Source organism: Alexandromys fortis, unplaced genomic scaffold (assembly GCF_014885135.2).
Source record: "Alexandromys fortis isolate MF-2015 unplaced genomic scaffold, M_Fortis_MF-2015_v1.1 scaffold_164, whole genome shotgun sequence".
NCBI lineage: Eukaryota > Metazoa > Chordata > Mammalia > Rodentia > Cricetidae > Alexandromys > Alexandromys fortis.
Genome location: NW_026068047.1, coordinates 226959 through 250253, shown reverse-complemented (window position 1 = coordinate 250253; position 23295 = coordinate 226959). Strand labels below are relative to the sequence as shown.

The 23295-nt window shown below is 37.2% G+C and overlaps 1 protein-coding gene across 5 annotated transcripts in view; it reads right to left on the bottom strand.

Moving 5' to 3' along the window:
- Window positions 1-690: 690 nt before the first annotated feature.
- Snx14 (sorting nexin 14) overlaps window positions 691-23295 on the bottom strand; it is a 57125-nt gene continuing 34520 nt past the window's right edge. For 2 of the 5 annotated variants that reach the window (XM_050118907.1, XM_050118908.1), the window contains exons 14-29: window positions 22855-22979; window positions 22614-22672; window positions 21065-21091; window positions 19203-19335; window positions 15228-15429; window positions 13192-13275; window positions 12705-12805; window positions 10804-10915; window positions 9783-9823; window positions 9554-9673; window positions 6301-6424; window positions 5911-6075; window positions 5646-5741; window positions 4334-4425; window positions 3702-3758; window positions 691-888 (exon numbers count right to left, since the gene is read on the bottom strand). In XM_050118907.1, coding sequence (XP_049974864.1) covers window positions 850-888; window positions 3702-3758; window positions 4334-4425; window positions 5646-5741; window positions 5911-6075; window positions 6301-6424; window positions 9554-9673; window positions 9783-9823; window positions 10804-10915; window positions 12705-12805; window positions 13192-13275; window positions 15228-15429; window positions 19203-19335; window positions 21065-21091; window positions 22614-22672; window positions 22855-22979 — 1577 coding nt within the window. In that variant the 3' untranslated portion in view covers window positions 691-849. The remainder of the gene's footprint in view (window positions 889-3701; window positions 3759-4333; window positions 4426-5645; window positions 5742-5910; window positions 6076-6300; window positions 6425-9553; window positions 9674-9782; window positions 9824-10803; window positions 10916-12704; window positions 12806-13191; window positions 13276-15227; window positions 15430-19202; window positions 19336-21064; window positions 21092-22613; window positions 22673-22854; window positions 22980-23295) is intronic. The other 3 variants (XM_050118909.1, XM_050118910.1, XM_050118911.1) reach the window with 2 other exon arrangements.

Sequence of the window (23295 nt, the reverse complement as noted above, 5' to 3'; positions counted from 1 at the left end):
ATATGTCCAGCATTATTAACAGACTGTGTATTTATGATTTCAGATGCAGTCAGCATTAGAATAAATGAGTGATTGTGTCTTGCTAGTTGCTGTGGTATGTATACATGAACTAGTCCTGCTAAATACACAAGGAGAGACTTGAACTTCGGCCCATTTGCTTCTGTGTCTTCACACTAAACGCAGCTACATTCAAATCAAAAGAATGCAAAGATTGTTGGTCTTACCTGTTTGACCTCTTTCCAAAGCAGCACCTTGGGGTTGGGGAAATAACTCAGTGATGAAAGTGCTTGCGATGCAAGACTGGGGACCACAGTCTGAATCCCCAGTGCCCACATAAAATCAGCAAGCACATGGGCATGCCTATAATCCCAGCACTCAGGAGGCAGAGACTTGGGAGGGCAGGAGCAAGCTGGCTGGCTACAGTAGCCAAATCTGCAAAGCTCCAGAGGCAGTAAGAAAGTCTGCCTCTGTAAACAAGCTAGACGATGATGGAGAAAGATACCCAATATTAACCTCAAGCCTCCACACACAGGTGCACACATGAGCATGAGCAGCCACACACCTGTACTGAACACACATGAACACATATGCGCAGTGTATGCTCATACATATACACAGACTCAAAAAGACCCTAGAGATAAATGACTTATGTTCTCGTAGAATCAAGACAGTAAATATAAAAGAGAAAGCTATAATAACTAATCACTTTTTATTGCTATTAAGTTTGTTAGTCTTTATTAAAACAAAAATATATTTCAAACACTAAAGTACATGATATTTATAAAAATATACAAAGTGAAAGAAAAAGTACATTTTTATTATACTGGTATGATATTCTATACCAAGTGTTTACATCCAGGATGTCATGGAGGTAGCTTCCTTTTGTACCTAAAGTAAAAATAAAGTCCACTTAATAGAAGACAATAGGATAGGGTTCATTTTTTAATTACCTAACAGCTCTACTACAGTAATACTATAAGAAAGTGTACACACACTCACACACACACACAAAGTGAGAGAGAGAGACAGAGACAGAGAGAACAAAATACTTAAGGCACGCGCAGCAGATAATAGCAATGCACTTATGAGGTCATAGACCTGATAAAAATCTCAGAGCTAAAAGTTTTCTGATATTCATTTCAAAGTAATTTAACATAAAATATTTAACATTACCACCTTTTAAAAATACATTTAATATTACTAAAATTTGAAAACTTACAATCAACAGATGAACAGCCCAAGTCTGGTTTCCCTACTCTACGGAAGTGGATTCTCACTACCATGCCACAACCTTGACAACAGTCTGTCTGTTTTAATCTAACTAAAGGGATTAGTCAAAAAGTAAGGGAGCTGGAGGGATGGTTCAGCAGTTAACAGCTCCTGCTGTACAAGTGTAAGAACTACAATTACGACCCCATTAGCCATGTAGCAAGCCAAGCACTGTACTTGTAAATATAACTCCTAAGAAGACAGACAGGAGAATTGCTTTGATTCTTTGACTTCCAAATATGCACGCACTCACACAGACACATACATACAACCCCCTATGCACACACAAACTTACGTATACACAAAAATAAGTACACCTTTTAAAAAAAATAAGAGGCCAGGTGGTGGTGGCACACACCTTTAATCCCAGCACTTGGGAGGCAGAGGCAGGTGGATCTCTGTGAGTTAGAGGCCAGCCTGGTCTACAGAGGATAGCCAGTACTGTTTCACAGAGACACTCTGTCTCAAAGAAATAAAAACACAATAAATAATGAATAATAAATAATAATAATAATAATAAATAATATTAAAGAATAAGTAATGGTTGTCCAACATAATCAGATTATAAGACCCTACCTATAAGGATGTCACACACTTTGGCTACCATACATCTGAAATTGACTGGGAAACTTCCTCCCCTGCTGGCTAGGCTTCAAAGTTCCAAAGAGTCGTTTACAGGCTACTAGGGAAAAAAGTAATCAAAGGTTGACCAGCCAACAAGTGCTGGATCCTGCATGCTACAATATGAACTTGCCAGGCAAGACATGCCCTGAGTACAATAGCAGTGTGACTGTTGTGGGGCTAAAGAACCTTTTCTAATTAGATTTAAGGCCTGCTCCACAGCAAGGAATTCATGCCCAATACTGTAAATCTGGTCAATAAGCAATGGCTGGAGAAGTCATGGGCCGTAAGACGGGGCCTAGTACCACTGCTAAAATGTCTTGCTGAGAAGCACCTTCTAAACACGTATTATACCCATAGACTAGTGCTGCTCTCAGCCGTAGGCAGAGCTTTTGTGCAGACTTCTAACTGGTCCAAGTGCTGGGAGTCAGTGACTGTGAGTGCTCAGTTCTAAATGGGGCCCTTGCATCACCCCACATCCCAAGGCTAAGGAAACATCTAGGAAGAAGGGGAGGGAGAAGAGCCCTAGACCGAGATGGGGAGCAGTGCTGTGAGATGCTCTCCCACTAATGAACTCACAGTAACTTGGGCACCCATACAAGTTAGGACAGTCAGACATCAGGCCCAGGTTCAACCCCCGGCATCTCAAAAAGGGGAAAAAAAAAAAAGCGTGCGGGGGGGGGGGGGGGGGGGGGGGAGATACATTAGAACAAGATGCTCAGTAGTAAGAGCATTGCTTCCAAACCTAACAACCTGAGTTCAATCCCTGATACCCACACAGTGGAAAGAGAAAAGCAGCCCTGCAAGTTGTTCTGTGAACTTGCACTGTGTGTGTATGTATACATGTGTACACATGAATGTACGCCCAACACACACCATCAATTAATCAGTAACACTTAAAAAAACAGTCATACAGGAGGGGGTGAAGGGCCCCACCCTGGGTAACTAATGGCAGATGATGGCTGTTAAGAGGAGCCATCCTTCTGAAGAGTGACCACTGGGAGGGTACTCACGCTCTGCTGGATGCCCCATCCCCATACACACGTGAGCAGCACTAACTGGACCCAGTGGGGTTTTTTTTTTTATTTTTGGGTTTTTCAAGACAGGGTTTCTCTATGGTTTTGGAGCCTGTCCTGGCACTAGCTCTTGTAGACCAGGCTGACCTGGAATTCACAGAGATCCACCTGCCTCTGCCTCCCAAGTGCTGGGATTAAAGGCATGAGCCACCACTGCCCAGCCCCAGCGGGGTATTTTAAAAGAAATGAAATTGGGAGGAAGATGTGTTGAGAGGCGGCCCAGAGGAAGTTACGGGATTAAAGAGTAGACAGGTAAATACATGATATACATGTATGAAATGTTAAAGGATTAAATGTTTTGATTATATTTTTAAAAGCTCAACATCCTCAAGGTTATATACAGTAGTAACACCACAGGCTAACTCCAATTCATTTTGTATTCTTGGATTCATAGATCCATGTTCAAGAAACATTTGAGTCTCTGATTTATACAGCAGACGATATTGCAGATGATCATCTGAACAGCTAGGTCCATTTTAATGCTAAGATTAGTGATGTCTTCAATCGAGAGCACAGCAATGGCTCCTGCCTGCTTGTAGCTAGGAAAAGAAGACGTCAAGGCAGAGACTTCTCAGCGTCTGCTGCCCCAAATCCACATAAGGACAATACAAAAAGACACTTGGCTTAGGTTGTTCAGCTTTCAAATGGTTGCAGTCATAATGGTTTCCTTAAATTCTAACTAAATGTCCAGACACCACTCAGAAAAGAACAAATAAATTACTGCTTTCCAATTACCTTATTTAGCTCTGGAAACAGTTCCTGTATCACAATATCCAACAAGACATAGGTCAGCTGCAGTACAAAAACACGTAATAAGATGTAAAATACTAGACAGTAAAAATGACAGACACAAAATCCAGGACTGTGGTACTCGCTAAGTGAGAAAATAGGGAATGCGATGACAACGTAAAACAAGCATAAAATATATCTAACACCCACTAACAATGCTCTACCCTTATATGCATGATAGAGACCTTTGTGAATAAAAAGACTGACATTATTATACTTCACCCATTTTTATGTAAATTGTTTTGTACAAATTTTAAATAAATAAGCAGAACATTGAAATTATATTAAAATCTCAACAAAATATATAGACATTATATAGATAAAAATGTTAACTGGTTATTTTATGACTTGAATTACCAAAATTTAAATGTTACCTCATGTCATAAATCTTCTATAAGTTCAAATTTTTCTACTAGGAAGATATATTAACTTTAACACTGCATGCTGTAAAAAAAGATAACCAGCAAAAACTGTATATATAGATTTTCCTATCTGGATTTTTAGATTATATGGATTTGATTTTGTATAAACCAGACATCGTATTGCTCAGCAAATCACACCAATGCTAGCCTACTTACCTGCTTGTTGAGCACTGGCTGCTGCAAGCCATCAAACAGAAGTCTGATGCTTTCATACTTGGTTTCTTCACCAATACACTTGACTAACAGATCTAAACAAGAAAGCCACATGTGAAACAATTCATATCAACTCATCACTAACTGCCTCTTAGAAGAAATGCCTCCTCTCTGCTCACAGACACCCCATAAAAGCTGTGAGCCAGTACTTCTCAAACCAGTGTTTGCAAGAAGCTCCTAGAAACAAGTTTTAAGATCAAGTCAAAAGAATGTAGTTGTCATTAATCCTTTTGAAAGTTTGCAATGCACAGGACATACTGCAGCATATAAATCAACTACAACTAAGTGATAAAAAAAGAATATATGTATAATATACATTAATATATAATAATATATTATTAAACATTATGATAAAACAATATCAAATTTTTTAATAATGTATATGGTTTGTGTTTGTGAGGAGAGATGTGAACATGAGTACAGTGCCCAAAGAGGCCAGAAGAGAGCATTAGTTTCTGGAGCTGGAGTTAAAGCCACTTAATGTGATGTTCTCTGCTAGGACAGAATGTAACACACATACACATCAAGACAGGGTTTCTCTATGTAACAGTACTGGCTGCCCCGGAAGCTACTCGGTGGACCAAGTTGACCTCAAACTCAGAGATCCACCTGCTTCTGCCCCCAATGCTGGGGTTAAAGGCATGCACTGCCACTGACCAGCTATATACACTAAACTATACTCTTAACTATTGAGCCGTCTTGCCAGCCCCCAAGCAAAAGAATTTAAATTCCAATGATATTTGTGAATTTTTGTACACATGTATAGAAATGTACAGAAAATGTCTATAACCAAATGTGGTGGGCACCTGTAGCCTCATCATTTGGAGCAAAAGTAGGAGGATTTTAAGCCAACCTGGTCTACATAGCACGTTCCAAGTCAACTAGGAAGACAGCTGCTGTTTCAAAAAAACAAAAAATCAAGCAAACAAAAAAACCCCTGATTATTGTGTGAGTAAAAATAACCTTGTAATAAATGTTAGGGATGAACCAAATATGGTAGCTACGCATGTAAATTCAAACACTCAAATGACAGAAACAAGTTCAAAGCCAGCCTGGGCTACAACTTGAGACTCTGTCTCAAACAAACAAAATGTTAATGGTATCAACAAAAGAATGAATTGCATTTGTGAATGGATTAATTAATATGAGTCCTAACTATTATTTCTAATGTAAAAACTGATAATAACTACTAGTTTCAATAGTTACAATCCAGCATCAGAGGGTACTGATCTATATAAAATTGAGTTATTCATACCCGGAATGTAATTCATCATCTCTTCAAAAGTCTGTTTTGCTCCTTTTTGCTTATCTTGGAGGGAGCGAGGTTCAGTATTTTCACAAAATATAGCATCTAAAAATGAGTACAAGAAATTTATACAATTATTTTCCAGTTCATACACAAGTATTTTCTAATAGCAGAAATGCTAGTTTTGAAAAAACAAAAACCACCCCTTATTTTCTTAGACCTAAATAAAAATCACAAGCACAAAACACAAAACAAAGACTCGATAGATACAAACCTCTGAGAAGTGTGATCAGAGAAACCAGCCGGTGCTCCTGAAAGAGCTGCTCCAGCTTGCACTGAAGATAGTAATCGGTGTACATTTCCAGTGTGTTTTTAAAGAGGATTCGTGTTCCCATTAAAAGATGATGAAGCCAATCTGGGATTTGAAAAACTACTCGTCCTGAGGAAAACCAATTGAGAAACAGCTAAGACCCGTAGTTGCTCAAGGTGATAAATGATACAAGTAGCAAGGGTCAGTTTTATTTACAATCACTAATGACTTCTACATGTTCAAGGCCAGTGTAGTAAATCTGTGAAAGAAGTGTCTTTCACAAAGCTGAGGTAGGGCTGTATTTGCATCATGAGGCAGATTAATGACGAACAACAAAGACCATTTAGACCTTACCTACATACATCAGGTAATCATAGACTCCGTCCACAGTCATCACCTCCATGAAGTAGTTCTGATTTTGCTTTCGCTCTGTATTCTCAGCACGGTTCGCATTATTCTTAAACAGATCATTGAAAAGCTAAAGTAAAAATTGAAACAATAATGAGACATATAGCTTATTGCGCCTGTATTAACGGTAAAAGAATACACAGCAAAAATGGCATTAAGAAATCTTAAAATCTGTTTTCAAAGTTTCACATTTATGACCAAAGCTACAGTAAAAACATATACTCCTCTCAAACTATTACATAAAGAATATATTCACTTCTGATATGAGTTAATTCACTATCCATAAAAGAACTTGTTTTCTGTGTCTGTGTGTGTGTGTGTCTGTCTTTTTTTTTTTTTTTTTTTTTTTTTTTTGGTTATTTGTTTTGCAGACCTTATTCTGTCTGTACCTAGAGCTGCAGGCCAGAAGAGGGCGTGCTCTACAATTACAGATGGTTGTGAGCCACCATGTGGATTGTTAATTTTTCAGAGAGATGCAGAGACAGGGCAAAGCCAGGCACCCCCAGACCGGCTCCGCCCTCGACCTCCCAGCACTAAGCTTTACAGGAATGCAGCACAGCGCTCACTCCCCTTCCTTCTGCTCTCAGGGCTTTGCGGTTGCCACTCTTAGCCCTAACTGGCCAGGAATCCAGTACATAACTCAGTCTGATCTCAAAGTTTTTTGTTTGGTTGGTTTTTTGTTTCTCAATACAGGGTTTCTCTGTGTATCCCTGGCTGTCCCGGAACTCACTCTGTAGACCAGGCTGGCCTCGAACTCACAGAGATCCGCCTTTCTCTGCCTCCTGAGTGCACCACCACCCAGCTGACCTCAACTCTTGGCAGTTCTCCTGCCTAAGCCAGCTAAGATGCTCTCCTTTGTTTACATAAACCCAAAGAAACAAAGTAATTTGTTAACACTGTGTAAATATTATTACCAATAGCTAATTTTAAACTAGTATGATTTAAAAATCACAAATTACTCACTAATGTGCAGATATAAAAATTTCACCTTTATACAAAATTCATTTGTGCACTATTTCAAGCCCAAAACAATTTAATCAGTACAGGCAAAAACTGTTCTGGGGACTGGCTTAGTTGGAAAAGTACTTGACAAGCATGCATGAAGCTTCGCGTTCTATCCTCAGCACCATACAACAATGTGGTACATGCCTAGAATCCCAGCACTCAGCAGTAAATGCAGGAGGAGTCATTCAAGTTCACCTGCTGGCTATACAGTGCATTCATGACCGCCTACACTACATTAGATCCTATCCCAAAAAATTATGACAAACAATGACTCCTTGGTCAATAACAATCTAATATATGTTAGGTAACTCATTTTAACAAAGTCATTGTTTTATTCATTTATGCTTCATTCATTCATTCATTCGTTCATTTGCTTTCCTAGTAAGCAAATCCAAAAAACATTGAGTTCTGTGTGTCAGAGATCATACAAAGGGCAGTGTAAAACAGAGTAGAAATTTAACCTCTGATAGAAACAAAACAAGACATACATAAACTAAAGTCAGACCTAGTGGCACACATACCTTTAATACCAGTACTTGGGAATGAGAGGTAGTCAGATCTCTGAGTGTTGGAGACCAGCCAGGACGACACAGTGAACCCTACCGGAGTGGGAGGAGGGGGGAGACGGTGGCCAGACAACGAAGATAAGGGAAATAGAACAGTGGCTACCACAGAGGAAAGTGTATTCAATTGTATCTGAAGATGATTCTCCCCACCACCACCTACCTACATTTTAAGTTTAATTTTTCATTAGAAAATACAGTAAGTCTGAACAAGAGAGGGAGAAAACCAACCCCCTAAAATCCTAACTACTATACTTGCTGTATAGCCCTGTCTAGAGTCTGAATATATCTGTAATCATTCAGGTTCAAGAGAACACTTCTTGGAGCTGTGTACTTAGCTCAGTGGTAGAGTGCTTTCCTAGTAAGCAAATGCTGTGACTTTGATCTCTAGTTTAAAAAAAGAAAAAATAACAAAAAGATCAAAAAATGTTTTTCTACTTCCTTCACTGAATTAAGTATTTATATAGTGCTTTGTATATTTGGATTAATATATTTTATCTATTGACAACATTCTTTAAGATAATTAATCGGGCCTGTAATGTTAGAGTTCATTTCTAAGTTTCCCTTTTATGAAAATATTTTAGTAAATAGTTCTACAAATTATAGGCTCTTCTGTTAATTTACTTTCTTCTATAAACACATGAGTATAAACACATGATGACCCTATTGTTATATAATGCCAAAATTTCTTATCCTAAAGAATGAGCCCATTCACAAGCCATCAGCAAAATAAATTTCCAGTTTGACTACCTGCCTTAACTTTGCAAATGTACCCCCTGTGTATGAAATTCACACTCCACTCCAGTATACTTCCTCGTTCCTTTCCTTTCCCCCTGGACAAAGTTCTGTGATGCTGCTCATCAGAGAGCTAATGTTCCACCGCTCGTGAGTATGAGCATAAGCACAGAGCGGAGGACCTAAAGGAGAGCCTCCGAAAACTTCAAGCTGTTTTTTTAGTTTCAGCATGAAGATTCATTCTCAATCCAGGAGAGTGGATATTACCAGCCAGGTGGTGTGCACTTGTATCTGTCTGTGTCTGTCTCTAGGGTTGAGAACAGCTTACAATAAAGACTGAGGAGAGGAAAAATTTGAGACTCATGTTTTAATTTCTCCTCTTGAGCATGCTTTTCTCTATGGCCTTTAATGAAATTTCTATGTTCAACACAGGAGAAGACAGGTCTCAAACTGTCTGTAGAAAACAGTGAGCCATTATAGAAAACAATAGGAGACTTGGAAAGGAACTGTTTTTTAATTATAAAAGTAACACAACTCTTAAAAGTCTGAATGGGTTTAAATAACAGAAAGACAAAAAACTAAATAGGCATGGCTGGAGACGGATCAGGATGAATAAAGAGAGACAGAAGTAGTGGAAACAAGGAGAACAGAAGAACAAGGGAGAGAGTTAGACGATGCTGGAGACAGAATGAGAACCGCATCAGTGCTGAAGGAAGACAAGGAATGGGAAAAGGCTCGGGCTGCAGACAGAATAGTGGAGAATTTTTTAAAACCAGTAAGAAAAGGAAGGCTGCAAAGCCACAGTCTATGGCCATCCCGTGCAGCCTCCTGCACACCCCTCCCCTACACTGCACTGTGCATCACTTACTGCCTCTCTAACAATATGTAGTAAGTACCTTCTTGTTGTTCTCAGAAGTGGGGCTGAGAATAGTCAGTTCTGGTCTACTCGGTTTAGGTTTTGGAGATTCACAAGAATTAATGAAACTCATGATGAAAGGTTCCAAATGCTGACCTTTCTGCAGTGACAGAGGAGATAAGCACTTTTAATATCACAGAAGCCATACAATTCATCGGTAACTAAGTACATCACCATCATTTATAAGTATACATAAATGAGTAATTCACCTCTTTCATTAGTTTTCCAGGAACAGACTTTATAATTTTCCCTGTAATTAAAAATAAAATATCAATTTTGTGAAAGTATAACATAACTGTTTAATTGTCTACATGAATATCTCCCTAGGTAGTTTTAAACAGTAAATAATCAAATAAAAAGTCAAAGCTGTATAGAGTATTTATAATTCATCATTTCATTCTTCAACAGAAATTCCTAATAAAGGTGATACCCCAAACTAATTTGCAGATACATTGGGATTTATTGTAAAACTAAGTCGTGAGTTTGTAGCAGAGATCTAAGAAGCTTACTGCTGGTAAATGTTAGTATACAATAATGAGATGACAACGAATTCTCTATTTTGATGTCTATATGACCTAACGCCCGTTTGTTTGCTCACTTACTCATTTATTCCTTCCCTCCTCACTGCCTTCCTTTTGTGTGTTTGGTGCCAGAACCAACCCTCAGGTCTTCACATGTTAAGCAAATGGTCTACCATTAGCTTCATGCTTTGCCCAGAAAAAAATTTATAACAATGTTTCAACAGGACAGGAGAGATGGTTTAGCTGTAGGAGAACTTGATGTTCTTCAGAGGACCTGAGTTTGGTTCTCAGTCCATGCTGAGCAGCGCACAGCTGCCTTTAACTCAAGCTCTTGGGGATATATTCTCAGAAATCTGCTTGGTGATTTTGTTGCACAAACTTCAGAGAGTGCACATACATAAACTTACAACAGCTATAAGTCACGAGGAGACATAATTTAAAGGACCACTGTCATGCAAGCAATCTCTCATTAAATAAAGCACTGTTGTGCTACATGACTTTATGTAAATATACACATAAATGCAGGGATATTAACAGTTTTCTGTGATAGAACAAGAGGTTAGAAGTGACTGGTAAAATAACAAGGAAAACGTATCTCTAACTTCAAAAGAAGTCCTTTGGAATTCATCATGTGCCATACTATCAAAACCATTTTTCTACACTAGTCTGAAAACATTGTTCTTATATATGTTTTCTCCAGATGACTTACCAAGATTTACATCTGGAAGTATCTTATCAAGAAACTGTGTTTCCCCTCCATTTGGGGAGAGAAAGTCAGCCAGAAGTTGACTGTTACTCAGTTCCGGATGCTGCAGAAGTTTCTTCAATGAACAGAACAAAGGAGGGAAACAGATTAGAACTATGGCAGGGTAATCAAAACTGATCTATAACGAAAGTAAATAAAGAAAAAGCAAAAAACTTTAAGTCATCAAAATGTATTTCCTATTCTATTCACTGAAATAATATACATACATGTAGTATATATATGCATATATAGTAAACGATTGCAGTGTTTATGTAACACAATGTACATATACTGAGAAAAATGGGAAGTCAATTCTGAAAGCTGATCCCACCCAGAAAACCAAAAAAAAAAACCTACAAACTGTATAGTAAAAAGGACTAAGTAATAAAGTGAAAAGGATAATTCCTAAGCTGATAAAGTTAAGCATAAAATCAAACACAGTCCAACATTCTTAGAATACATTTAATTTTTTTATACCAAAAGGTTTTCTTTCCTAAGTCAAGATTTTAATTAACATAAAACTAATTAAAACCCTCTCAAGAAATAGCTAATATTTTATTGGTTGTTAATTTGAAAAAAAAAAAAAACACTGAGTATCAGGGATATACCTCAGTGTTAGAATGCTTAGCTGGCATATGCAAAACCTTGAGTTTGATCCCCAGTATCAAAAAAATACAATACAAACAGTATACATATGATATTTTCCCCAAGACAAGTTCTCATTATGTAGCTCTATCTGTCCTGGAACCCACTATATAGACCAGGCTAGCCTCAAACTCACCAAGATCCAACTGCCTCTGCCTCCCAAGTACTAGCTAGCATTAAAGATGTGTGCCACCATGACCAGCCAAAAGTTCATTTTAAAATCTACACAGAAAAACATATGTTGGGCTAGAGACATGGCTCAGAGGTTAAGAGCACTGGCTGCTCTTCCAGAGGTCCTGAATTCAATTCTCAGCAACTACATAGTGGCTCACAACCACTAAAATGATATGGTGCCCTCTTCTGGTGTGTAGGCAGAACACTGATACATAATAAGTGAGTTGAAAAAAAAAAAGAAAAAGTATGTTTTAATTTTTGTGGACAGGTATTACAGAGCAAAGCATGCATGAACAAGAGACATCTGCATATCCATGTTTACCATGATACTACTCACAACAGCCAAGTTACAAAATCAGAGCAAAACTATGCATGCATCAACAACAGATAATGGATAAGCAAATGTATTATGTATGCACACTATTGATTCATGCAGTCACAAAGAACAAAGTGATGTAATTTAGCAGAAAATGAATGGAACTGGACTCATCATGTCAAGCAAATAAGCAAGTCTCAGAAAGATAAACACTATACATTTTCCCTCATAAAACTGTATATTAAGGAGCTGGAGAGATGGCTCAGCACATAAGAGCACTGGCTGCTCTTCCAGAGGTCCTCAGTTCAATTCCCAGCAACCACATGGTGGCTCACAACCATCCTTAATGAGATCTGGTGCCCTCTTCTGGCATACAGGCATACATGAAGGCAGAACATTGTATACATAATAAATAAATAAATCTTTAAAAAAGATTGTGCATTTTTAAAAAAGACATGAAAACGGAAGAGGGCTATGTAGGAAGAAGAAAGCAACCAGCAGGAGGTGGGGAAGGAGGAAAAGAGAATTAAGGATTATGAGTGAAGTAAGTATGAACAAAATACATCATCCGTGCATATGGTAATGGCATAATAAAAACAACTTTATACAATAAATATATGCAATTAAAAAGAGAAGAAATAATTGAGGAAAACAGGAAAAAGCATAAAGAGAAGAGAAACAAACTGGAGTTACTGATGTCTCAATTTGAGCATGCGAGCTGGAGCTGTACCTGCAGATACTCCTGAAACTCCTCTCTCTTTGATTTTAAGAACTCGTAGTTTTTGGGACCAATGATCCTTTTGGATGGAAGCTGAGCATCGGGAAATGTGCCTGAAATTGGTGCATAAAGTTCTTACTGTTTTGGCTACTTTAAACACTATTTGAAACTGCTATGAAAATTCAGATTCACAATACTGTCTTGTAGTGATATGACTATGTTTTAAATAATCTTCACACAGAGAGGTGGATAGCAATTTTTTATGTACAAACGGCTGCTTTAAACTTTTATTACTTAAAAAAGTCAATATACATTAAAAAACTTAAAATATAGATATAAAAAAGGCAAAAAAACCAACATTCATCTTTTCAACAGACCTACATACAGCTGTCAACATCAATTGGTACACTTAATTAAAGTAAAAAAAAAATCTGGTACAAGACATTTCAAGAAGGCCAATCACTGAATTATTATGCTTTATATTAAGAAAACAACATACCATGAAATTCTGTTAATTTTGATTCAAGTACATAGAATTCAAGGTATCTTCTATAGACAGACCAATGTTCAGGTTCATGCCCAACTGTAAGTTAAAAATAAGCAATTTTATAACCCACTACAAAAAGTGAAACAATAATACTAAAATGGAAGTATTACATTACAATCTTTATTTTATTTATCACATTATCATATTTCATTTCATATTTTAATTCTAAATTATCTAGAAGGAATTGATAAATTTCATTTTTATGATAATACAAGCAAACAGATGGTTTTTGATAATAGAATCACAAAGCTAGTAGGAACTTTTAAAAGTATGCAATTACTATTTTTAAAATTTACAAAATTATTTATATATGTTTGTCTGCATACACATGTATGCCGTGCCATGGCACATATGTGAAAGTCAGAGGACAACACAGTTCTCTCTTCCACCATGTGGGTCCCAGAGCAGTAAATCAGGTTGCCAGGCTTGGTGGGTGAGCACCTTCTTTTGTCCTGAGTCATTTCATCAGCCCATAAAATTGAGAATTGTATTTTCCTGCGCAGTAAACATCAGTGTAGCAAGTGATGAAAATGACACACATTTTCCTCCTCTGGAGGTCAAGCTTCCTGGGCGTGGACGGTAATGTTCTGTCATGCTGATGGCTATAGCTATTTTTAGAATATGTTTATATTTTAAATTTTAATTATTAAGTCAAACTCTCAGAAATAGAGCACAAAAATTTTAAATGTTTGCTCAAAAAGTCAATAACAAAAGTATTTGACCACCAGGTGGTAGTACACCTTGAATCCTAGCACTCAGGAGGCAGAGGCAGGTGTATCTCTGAGTTCGAGGCCAGCCTGGTCTACAGAGTGAGTTCCAGAATTATTACTCGGAATAATCTGATTTTATGTTCTGTGTTCCTGAATTAGGATTAGTTTCTGAAAATATTTTGGGAAAATCCAGTAAGAGAAATGACGATCACTGGCCTTCACTGCTCCTCAGTTAACTAGTCTCTCCTCCCCCTTTTCACCTCACAGATGCTCCCCCTTCCTGAGCTTTCCTTGAAGTTCCTGTTCGTCAGTCCCCAAATGTGCAAGACTCCGTATTCCCTTTATACTGAATGCCCCACCTGCTCAACAAAGCTGAGTGGCGAGTGATTACTCTGCTGTCAGTGCTGTTCAGTTCTCAATTACCATCCACACCTGAGACAGCAAAACATGAAGACATGTGGTAAAGTTGTCTGTGATCACAGTTCATCCAATTCTACTTCGCCATTAACAAAAAAAGGGGGAAGGAGGAGGGTGGGAGGAAAGATGTGGGAAAGGGAAAAATATGATCAAAATATATTACATGAAAAAAATATTAAAAAATGTTTAACATGAAAAAAAATGGGGAAAGGGAATGCTGTTTAAACTTGTATAATAAAGGTGGAGAGATAGCTCAGCACAGCTGAGCTTGATAGCTGGGAGCCACATGGTAGAAAGAGACCTCTCTATGTGTGCCACCCACCCATATAAAATTAATATAGTAAGTAAGTTGTATAATACTTAATACAGTGGCAAATGTATGAATAATAGCTAGCTAATGATGACAGCAACAAAACCAGTAAAAAGAGGGATTAGAGAAATGGCTTGGTGGCTAAGAGCATTGGCCACTCTTTCAGAGGATCCAGGGTTGGTTCCCAGCACTCACAGGGTGGTTCACCACAACCTGTAGTTCCAGTTCTAGACCTCCAGAAACCAGGCACATATATACATACATACATACAGCCAAACTCTCACACATAAGATAAAAATAAATCTTAAAAAACAAAACAGCGAAAGAATATTATATAAGCTTCCTTGGGTTCTGAGTCTTGAATCAAGAACCACTCAGTGTTGGCTGAACAAATCAGCCAACTGATAGCACGTAACCTAGGAAACACTACCCTTTCACTCCCTTTGCGCTCTGGACACTTACCTGGAATCTCATTCAACAGTTACAAACAGCAACAAGTTTACAGTCAGTAAAGACAGATACAGAGCATCTTAGGAACTCAGACATCTTACCTGCTCGTCTATCATTTCTTTCAACATCGATACAAAACACAGGTATTCTCTCCTTTTTCTCCTTCCTTTCAGAGGAGGGATCCTCAAAAAAGTCTACATATGGAATACTAATTTTCCACGCAGCAAGGTTTCGAGGAGTGTTAGGTGTGTTCACAGCTTCTACTGGAGAATCATCCTCCATTACCACAATACCTTCTTCAATCTGGAAAACGGGATCGGTGAACTTAATGTTTCTAATACATTCATTTTTTTAACTTAGAAAACTAGGTATGTAGAATTTTCTGAGAAAGTCAAGACAAAAAGTTAAGTTTTTTATTTGTTTTGTTTTTGAAGACAGGGTTTCTCTATGTTAACAGTCTTGGCTGTTCTGGAACTCACTCTGAAGACCAGGCTGGCCTCGAACTCAGAGATCCACCTGCCTCTGCCTTCCAAGTGCTGGGATCAAAGATATGCACCACCACCCGGCAAAAAGTTAAACTTAACAAGTGACTAGCATCAACTCTATGTTTCATGATACCATATATAGATCAAAGTATAAAAGAAAATAGAGAAGAGACATTTTACATTATGGAAAACATAAAAGATTAAATATAAAAAGTTCAACCTTGATACTCCTATCTTCCATTTCAGAGTATAAGGTTAAACAAAAGGCATCGCGCCATTGATGTAGCTGACACAGAGAGGATGGATCTGTGACACATGCCTGATGTGTGTCAGCATAATCTGTCTGAAACTGGGCAACGTATTTCTACAATGAACCATAAACAGTTGTGAAGAAGTAACTCCATTCCTGAAAACATTCTTATGAAAGTATTTACTTCAACTAAATATATTCACTGCAACAAAAAGAATTCAAATGCAGATCTAAAAAGGATCTACTTCTACAGAATTAGATTGTTGTTTGTTTTGAGATCGGGCTTTTCTGTGTGGAGAGACCCTGCTGTCCTGGAACTGGCATGTAGACCAGAATGACCTTGAACTCACATAGATGCACCTGACTCTGTCTCCTAAGTGCTGGAATTAAAGATAAGTGCTACCATACCTGGTATATTGAGATTTCTTACCTCTTTGCTTCTAAAGTCATAAACATCTATAATTTCATTTAATATCTAAAAACAAAATAATTCCTTTTAAAAAGATCATCTATAAGCATAGTTCTTTTGAATCCTTCTGAGTCTATGGTCACCTACACATCTCTTAGTCATGTTAATGTTTACCTTATTTATTTGTTTGCTTTTTGAAACAGGTAGCATGCTACATAGCCCAGGTTGGCTTTGAACTGAACATCCTCCTGCTTCACTTTCATAAACACTGATATTACTGGCAGATACCACCATATCCAGGCAAAATGTCAATAAAGTAAACTAAGTAATTTCCATTTTGTTTTATTTTCAAAAAGATTCCCTCTAAGAAGAGTGTGGGGAATAAGGAAGACAGAGATAAAAGACTAGCTGAGGTTCTCTACTTACTTACTCTACTTACTTAAGAGTAATGTTTCCTATGTTTCGCTTTCCTGTACGTGCTTAACTGTCAACTTATTAATGGGCATATTAGATTCCAGAAATTTATTTGTAAATTAGTTCTGAACTTGGAAAGAAGCATATTTTCAGGTAGTTCCAATTGTTTTGAAGTAAGACAAGGTCTCACTCAGCTCTGGCTAGTCTTGAACACATGATTCTACTGACTCAGGCAGTCATAATCCCATATGCCAGGTTTTCATCCCTGAGCCAGTTACCACGATGTCTCTTGTAGCCACAGAGCTATAAGCCCTGATACTGTGCTATACAGTGTGCAAGCGCTTACTGTACTCCAAGCATCGTTCTTAAGTACTTCAGGCAGATTGCCTGTTTAACTCTACTAATTATACCCCACGTACAACAGATATGATGGTCCTGATTTCAAATCACAATAAAATTGGATTTTAGCAAGTAGGTACCACTACCAAATATCATTTCAACTTTTCAAATCAGACGCCAGGGAGATTAGCAATTCCTAGAAAAACAATTTTCAAGGTCCTAACTAGCACAGTATTGCATGTGGCCTGTGATAAGATCAGCAGTACGACCTGTTCAGTGCCTTCTAAACTCTAAGTGGCATCATCCTTAGCACCTGTGCTGGCTCCAGAAGCAATACAATGACTATGCTTACTAACAATGACTTCAACATAACTAATGGAGAGCACAGTGAACGCTTCCAAAATTAAAAATGGGAATTATCAGGAGTTAGACCTATCAATTACCTTGATCTGATCATTATTCATTGCATATATGGATTATATTTACATATTTATTTATCATATCCTATATCACAAATAAGTAAAATTGCCATGTATTAATTAAATAATATATTCAAAATAGTAACGTGACAGTAGTAAGGTCACAACGTGAGAAAATGCTAAGTTCTGGTGGTAGCTCAGGTAAAGGCTAATGCACATCAGGCGAACTGTAAAGGTAAAGCGAAGCCTTCTGTATAAAGAACAGAAGGAAAGGCCCATCGTGCAGGACTGCATGTGCAAAGGTCAGAAAGGTACAACAGCATGGCAAGCGAAATACACACAAACAAGTCCCGGATGAGGCCTGAGAGCTGACATGTATAAGTGCCACAGTCTAAGCAATGGGAAATTAAGGCCTCTAATAACAACGCAAACACTCCTGAAGCATATGGGTGGAAAGAGATAACATCAGGACTGAAGTGGAAGCCCAGTGAAGAGATGATAAAGGGCTAGGAAGATGACTCATTCCATAAAGTGCCTGTCTTGCCAACAAAAAAGACCTGAGTTAAATCCCCAGGACAGAGAGAAAGCTGTGAGTTGGGAGTGGAGGTGTATGCTCTTAACCCCAGGAGATGAGGCAATACCAGCCTGGCTTTACACAGTGCACCACACCAGCCAGGGCTACACTTAGACCCTGACTTATTCATCTACTTGTTTGTTTTTGGTTTTGTTTTGAAGTAGGCTCTCACTATGTAGCTCTGGCTGTCCTGGGACTTACTATATAGACTCAAACTCAGAAATCTGCCTGCCTCTGCCTTGCAAATACTGGGATTAAAGGTATATACCACTATTTCCAGGTAATAGATCCTGTTTAAAAAAACAAAAAACAAAAAACAGTGGTGCAGGCTTATAGTCCCCACACTAGGGAGGCAAACATTGGCAGATCCTTGGGTCTCAATGGAATACTCCAAGCCAGTGAGAGACCCTATCTCAATAAATAAATAAATAAATAAGCCCAGCAAATGGCTTAGTAAGAAAAGGGGCTTGCTGCTAAGCGTGGTGACCTGAGCTCAGTTCTCAAGCCCTACACTGTGGAAAACGAGAACCGACTCCTCCCAAGTTGTCCTCTCAATTTCACATGTACCACCACACACACACACACTCTCTCTCTCTCTCTCAGAAAAGAAAAATAAAAGAGGTGCACCTTGCCAGGTGAACAGCACCTTACTTCATCCTCTGGTGTACACACACATGCACCTGCACACATACAAGCATACACACACAAGCACATATCAAAGGTCGTAAACTGACTACTGGAAATTCCTGGGCTTATTTTCTTTAATAATCAATAACTCGGGTCTAAGAAAAGAATTTTAATGGGATAAGTACAATGAAACTACAAAACTAATGAAAGAATAAACATTAATATATAAAGGAAGTCTAAAGGAAGAAAATAAAGAATAGGGAAAATAAGTTACCATACCTCACACTTAATGCTATATTGAAGCACAAAATTGTAGAAATATCAAATTGAATTTTTTTTTAAACTTATTTATTTATTTATTATGTATGCAGTGTTCTGTCTGTTTGTACGCTTGCAGGCCAGAAGAGGGCACCAGACCCCATTACGGATGGTTGTGAGCCACCATGTGGTTGCTGGGAATTGAACTCAGGACCTCTGGAAGAGCAGGCAATGCTCTTAACCACTGAGCCATCTCTCCAGCCCCAAATTGAATTTTTTTAATTGAAGAATTTCTACTTACAAAGTCATCTTCACCTTCTGTCAGACCATAATTGGGCAGCATAGCTCCCTCCATTGTAGTACTCTTGAATACTCCTTTAATTTTGCTACCTATTCTGCTGATTCCAAATGATTCTCCTCTTTTTTGTGTGCTTCTAAATATTAAACAAAAATGTATCAGGTACATAGTAAATTATTGGCATCTACTGTACTATACACAATAGCAAAAAAAAAAAGCAAACTAGCTTTGAAATAGCAAATTAAAGGAAAATTAACAATGTTTGGAGTTTTCAGACTCAGAATAAGTTTCAGCATCCAGGAACCAAAATTGTCAGAACATATTAACTCTTTGTATCAATAAATGAGACAAAATTTACTAACAAACATTTGAAATGTAGCTAATGCTAACTTCTAAACATTAACTGAACTAAAAGTTTTGAGAGAATGACAGCCCCCTACTGGTATATAGTTCTCATTGCCACAAGAATTTTGTCAAAACATACACATGTATGGATCTGTCAAACAATTTTTTAAAAACTGTACATCCATTTAGAATAGTGATTCTCAACTCTGGGTCGTGACCCCTTTGGGATTGCATATCAGAGGTTTACATTATGATTCACAGCAGTATCAAAATTACAGTTATGAAGTAGCAACAAAATATTTTTATGGCTGGGGGTCACCACATGAGAACTGTATTAAAGGATCGCAACATGAGGAAGGTTGAGAACCACTGATTTAGAAGAACTGAATCACTAAAATAAGAATGCAACATGAAAATATAAAACTATGATCTTCCCATTACATTTTTTTAAACAAAACTTGATGAAAAATAATCCACCTCTATGACAAATGCTCAAATAAATTCAGTTTTATAATCTCATATTCCAAAAGGAATCAGGTATAAAACAAATATAGTTAACTTCAAAGTAATACAAACAAAAGAAAGATGCCAGAGAGAAAGGTTAGCAATGATGGAAGACTAAAAGCAGGCATATCTCCAAGGAAGCAGCTCGCTCTGCCATAAACATTAAATACTAGTTCTACAATTTTTTCAAAAGTGAATTTCTAAAAGCAGAAATTGCTAGAAAGAAAAAAGGAGAGAAAGTCTAAAAGCATCAGGAAATGATCTACTGGGGCCAGATGTTCTAGGTCTCGGTAAACCAAACTCTAACTTTATCCAACCTAAAACTTGCGGACTACCACCAGAGACCAGTGTAAAATCTGACCACTTGTTTAGACTACTTAGCTCAATGGAAACTATTACTCCTATAGGCAAAACGTATCTACTGAAATAATTCAACAATTAGAGATATAAAACAATACTGATCAAATTTCAAACATACCAGGTTTTATTAAAATATTAAAATTGCAAAATTTCTAGAGCCTAGACAGGCTGCTCCAGGATTTAAAGACTAAAAACAAAGCAGGTTTTGAACTATGACATATTTTTAAGTCTCATTTGTGACTATGCCTATACTCACAGAAACGTCATTATATACTTGGGGCAAGAAAATAAAAAATAAAACCCACAATTCTTTAAACACAAATATTATAAAAATTGTTCTGTAGAATGAGTAACCCTACTTACCCCCAAAAGGAGTCAACAACTTTGAAAAATAAAATACTGGTAAATAAATAATAAAACTATCTTAATAGTATTAGGATATTTTATTTCATAATTATATGTTATTTTGAAAATATTTCTAGAATCAAGGTAGAGATCCACTTTAAAAACTTATGCTAAATAATTTATAGACGAGCAGGGGCAGCACAGAGATTCTTATTTTTCCTTTTTAGTTGCACCTAGGTTTCTTGGGGTAAACTTTCTAGATTAAAACAGACAATTTATACTGAAAGAAAAATCACATGCTCAAGACTTACCGGAAATCATCCAAACTTAGGCTACCTCTGCAATATCAGATATGTGAGATTATATGAGGAGGAGAGAGAGAAAGCCCAGATATTAAATAGGTTTCACTTTAGAATATAACATCAAATTTAAAACGCTTAAAAGTCATACAAGTGGATAGCCTTCACCTTTGCAAGAGGAAGAAATCCTATAAATCACACCATACAGGGAAGAAAGACTAGTACATGGCTGGATATATGCAATCTAGATTACTAGCATTCTTGAAAACAGTATGTCAGCAAATAATTCAGCATTTTCTTCTCCTTAGGTGTACCATTTGATACAGCAGAAAATATGTAAAGACTAAGCTAACAAACAGCAGCTCAGGTTTTCCAATACAGAATTGTGTCCATGTTAGATGTACTCATATGTGCTTCTTAATGTATTTTTGGCTTGAAGTAAAAATGAATGTTTTTCCAGGGATGGTGTCTCATGCCTATGCCTATAATCCTAGCACTGTTCAAGTCTGAGGCTAACCTAGACTATACAGTGAGTTCTTGTCTCATACAAACAACAAAATGTATGAGGGCTAAGGATCTCAGTAGTAATATTGTTGCCTAGTATGAAGCCCTGGACTTGATCCCAAACAAATAAACAAAAATCCACAACTTTTTAAAGAATACTTGAAGTTATAAAGTAAGCAAAACATTCCTCAAGAGTTATGCTTTGAACATACAATAAAGTAGGTCAGAATTAGCTATATGCACTAAAATTTCACTTTTAAACAAAAGAAAGGAGACTATTTGATATCCTCTAAGTCATTTAACAGCACAGCATCACGGCTACTCTAAATTTTTAGCTAAAGAATGTTAGCAAAGTCTTCTACTGATTCTATTTAGATAAACGAATCCTGAAGTATCAGAGAAGCAGAGTCCTCTTAAGTGTGACAGTCAACATTAAACTCAGATAAATATAAAAAACGTATTTTACTTTTTTAGTATTAAAAAATTAATTAACAATGTTTATTGGAAATTATTAAACTTAAATCCAATATTGCTATCATGTTAAGAAAACCACTGACATGGCCATAGTCTGTTGTCTAGAAAACCAGCTTTATAAGCACATACTTATCTGTGCCAGCAGGGAGCTGAGATAGTATTATCACTAAAAGGCTACTGCAGATTTATTAGTGATAGATAGTGTATGTGTGCGAATGTTCGTGTGTGTGTGTGTGTGTGTGTGTGTGTGTGTGTGTGTGTGTGTGTTAAGGCAGGGTCTCACAGAATTCATGGCAGCCCTTCTGCCTCTGCTGGCAGAACATACTTTAAATGGCTGTATTAGTATCTGTACTTCCGTCCTGCCTTTCTTTTTTCTATTTTAAAACTAGAAAGAGGTGTGCTAAAGATAACGGGTGCTCATAAAAGCCAAAGAAAACTTCCACCACTGAAGCTGAAACCTTTGACTTACATATCTCTAGCAGGTGGATTTCATTCAAACAGTTGATAAAGACTATAATGCTATCACAGAATGATCAGCGACAGCAAGTCAAAACCAGTACACACCACAGTTAAATATGCCTACCTGTTGAATTTGGAATTACGTGTTGGCGATTCTGCACCTCTTAAAAGTTGCCTGAAATACTTCAAAACAATAAATACAAATTAGGATTAACTAAACCAGTATTTGATATTGAAATATACTACTTTATCTTACTTCATCTTGTTTTTTTTTTTAAACTTATTTTGCTGCTTAAATCACTTAACCTAAAGCTATCAGAGCCACTATGAAGTATATAAAGTCCTGTGTTGAAAGCCTAACTTACCTCATCACTGTGGCAGAACATAGGGGTAAACACGTTCTCCAAGAGGGAAAGAACATGTTCATATGCTTCAAAAAGACATCTCATGGTTTGCAGTTTCACAACATCTATGTATGGGCCTTCAGCAACTGTTTAAAAAGAATTGATTGTACAAATTATTTCTGAATAACAGAAATAAAACATAGTCATTTAAAATTCATTATGTAAAACAAACATACAAATTATGTTTTAAAGAAACACCACCACAAGAAATCTTACTAGAATAAGAACTGATAATAACCTACCTCTAGTTCTGACAAACATTAGTTACATGAGTCTTTTGTTTTATGGATTTTTTTTTTAAATGACAGGATCTTACTGGCAGCCAGACTGTACTGGAACTTGTACAGGCTGTCCTTGAAACTGTGGTCATCCTGCCTCCTTCTCCAAGTGCTAGGATTACAG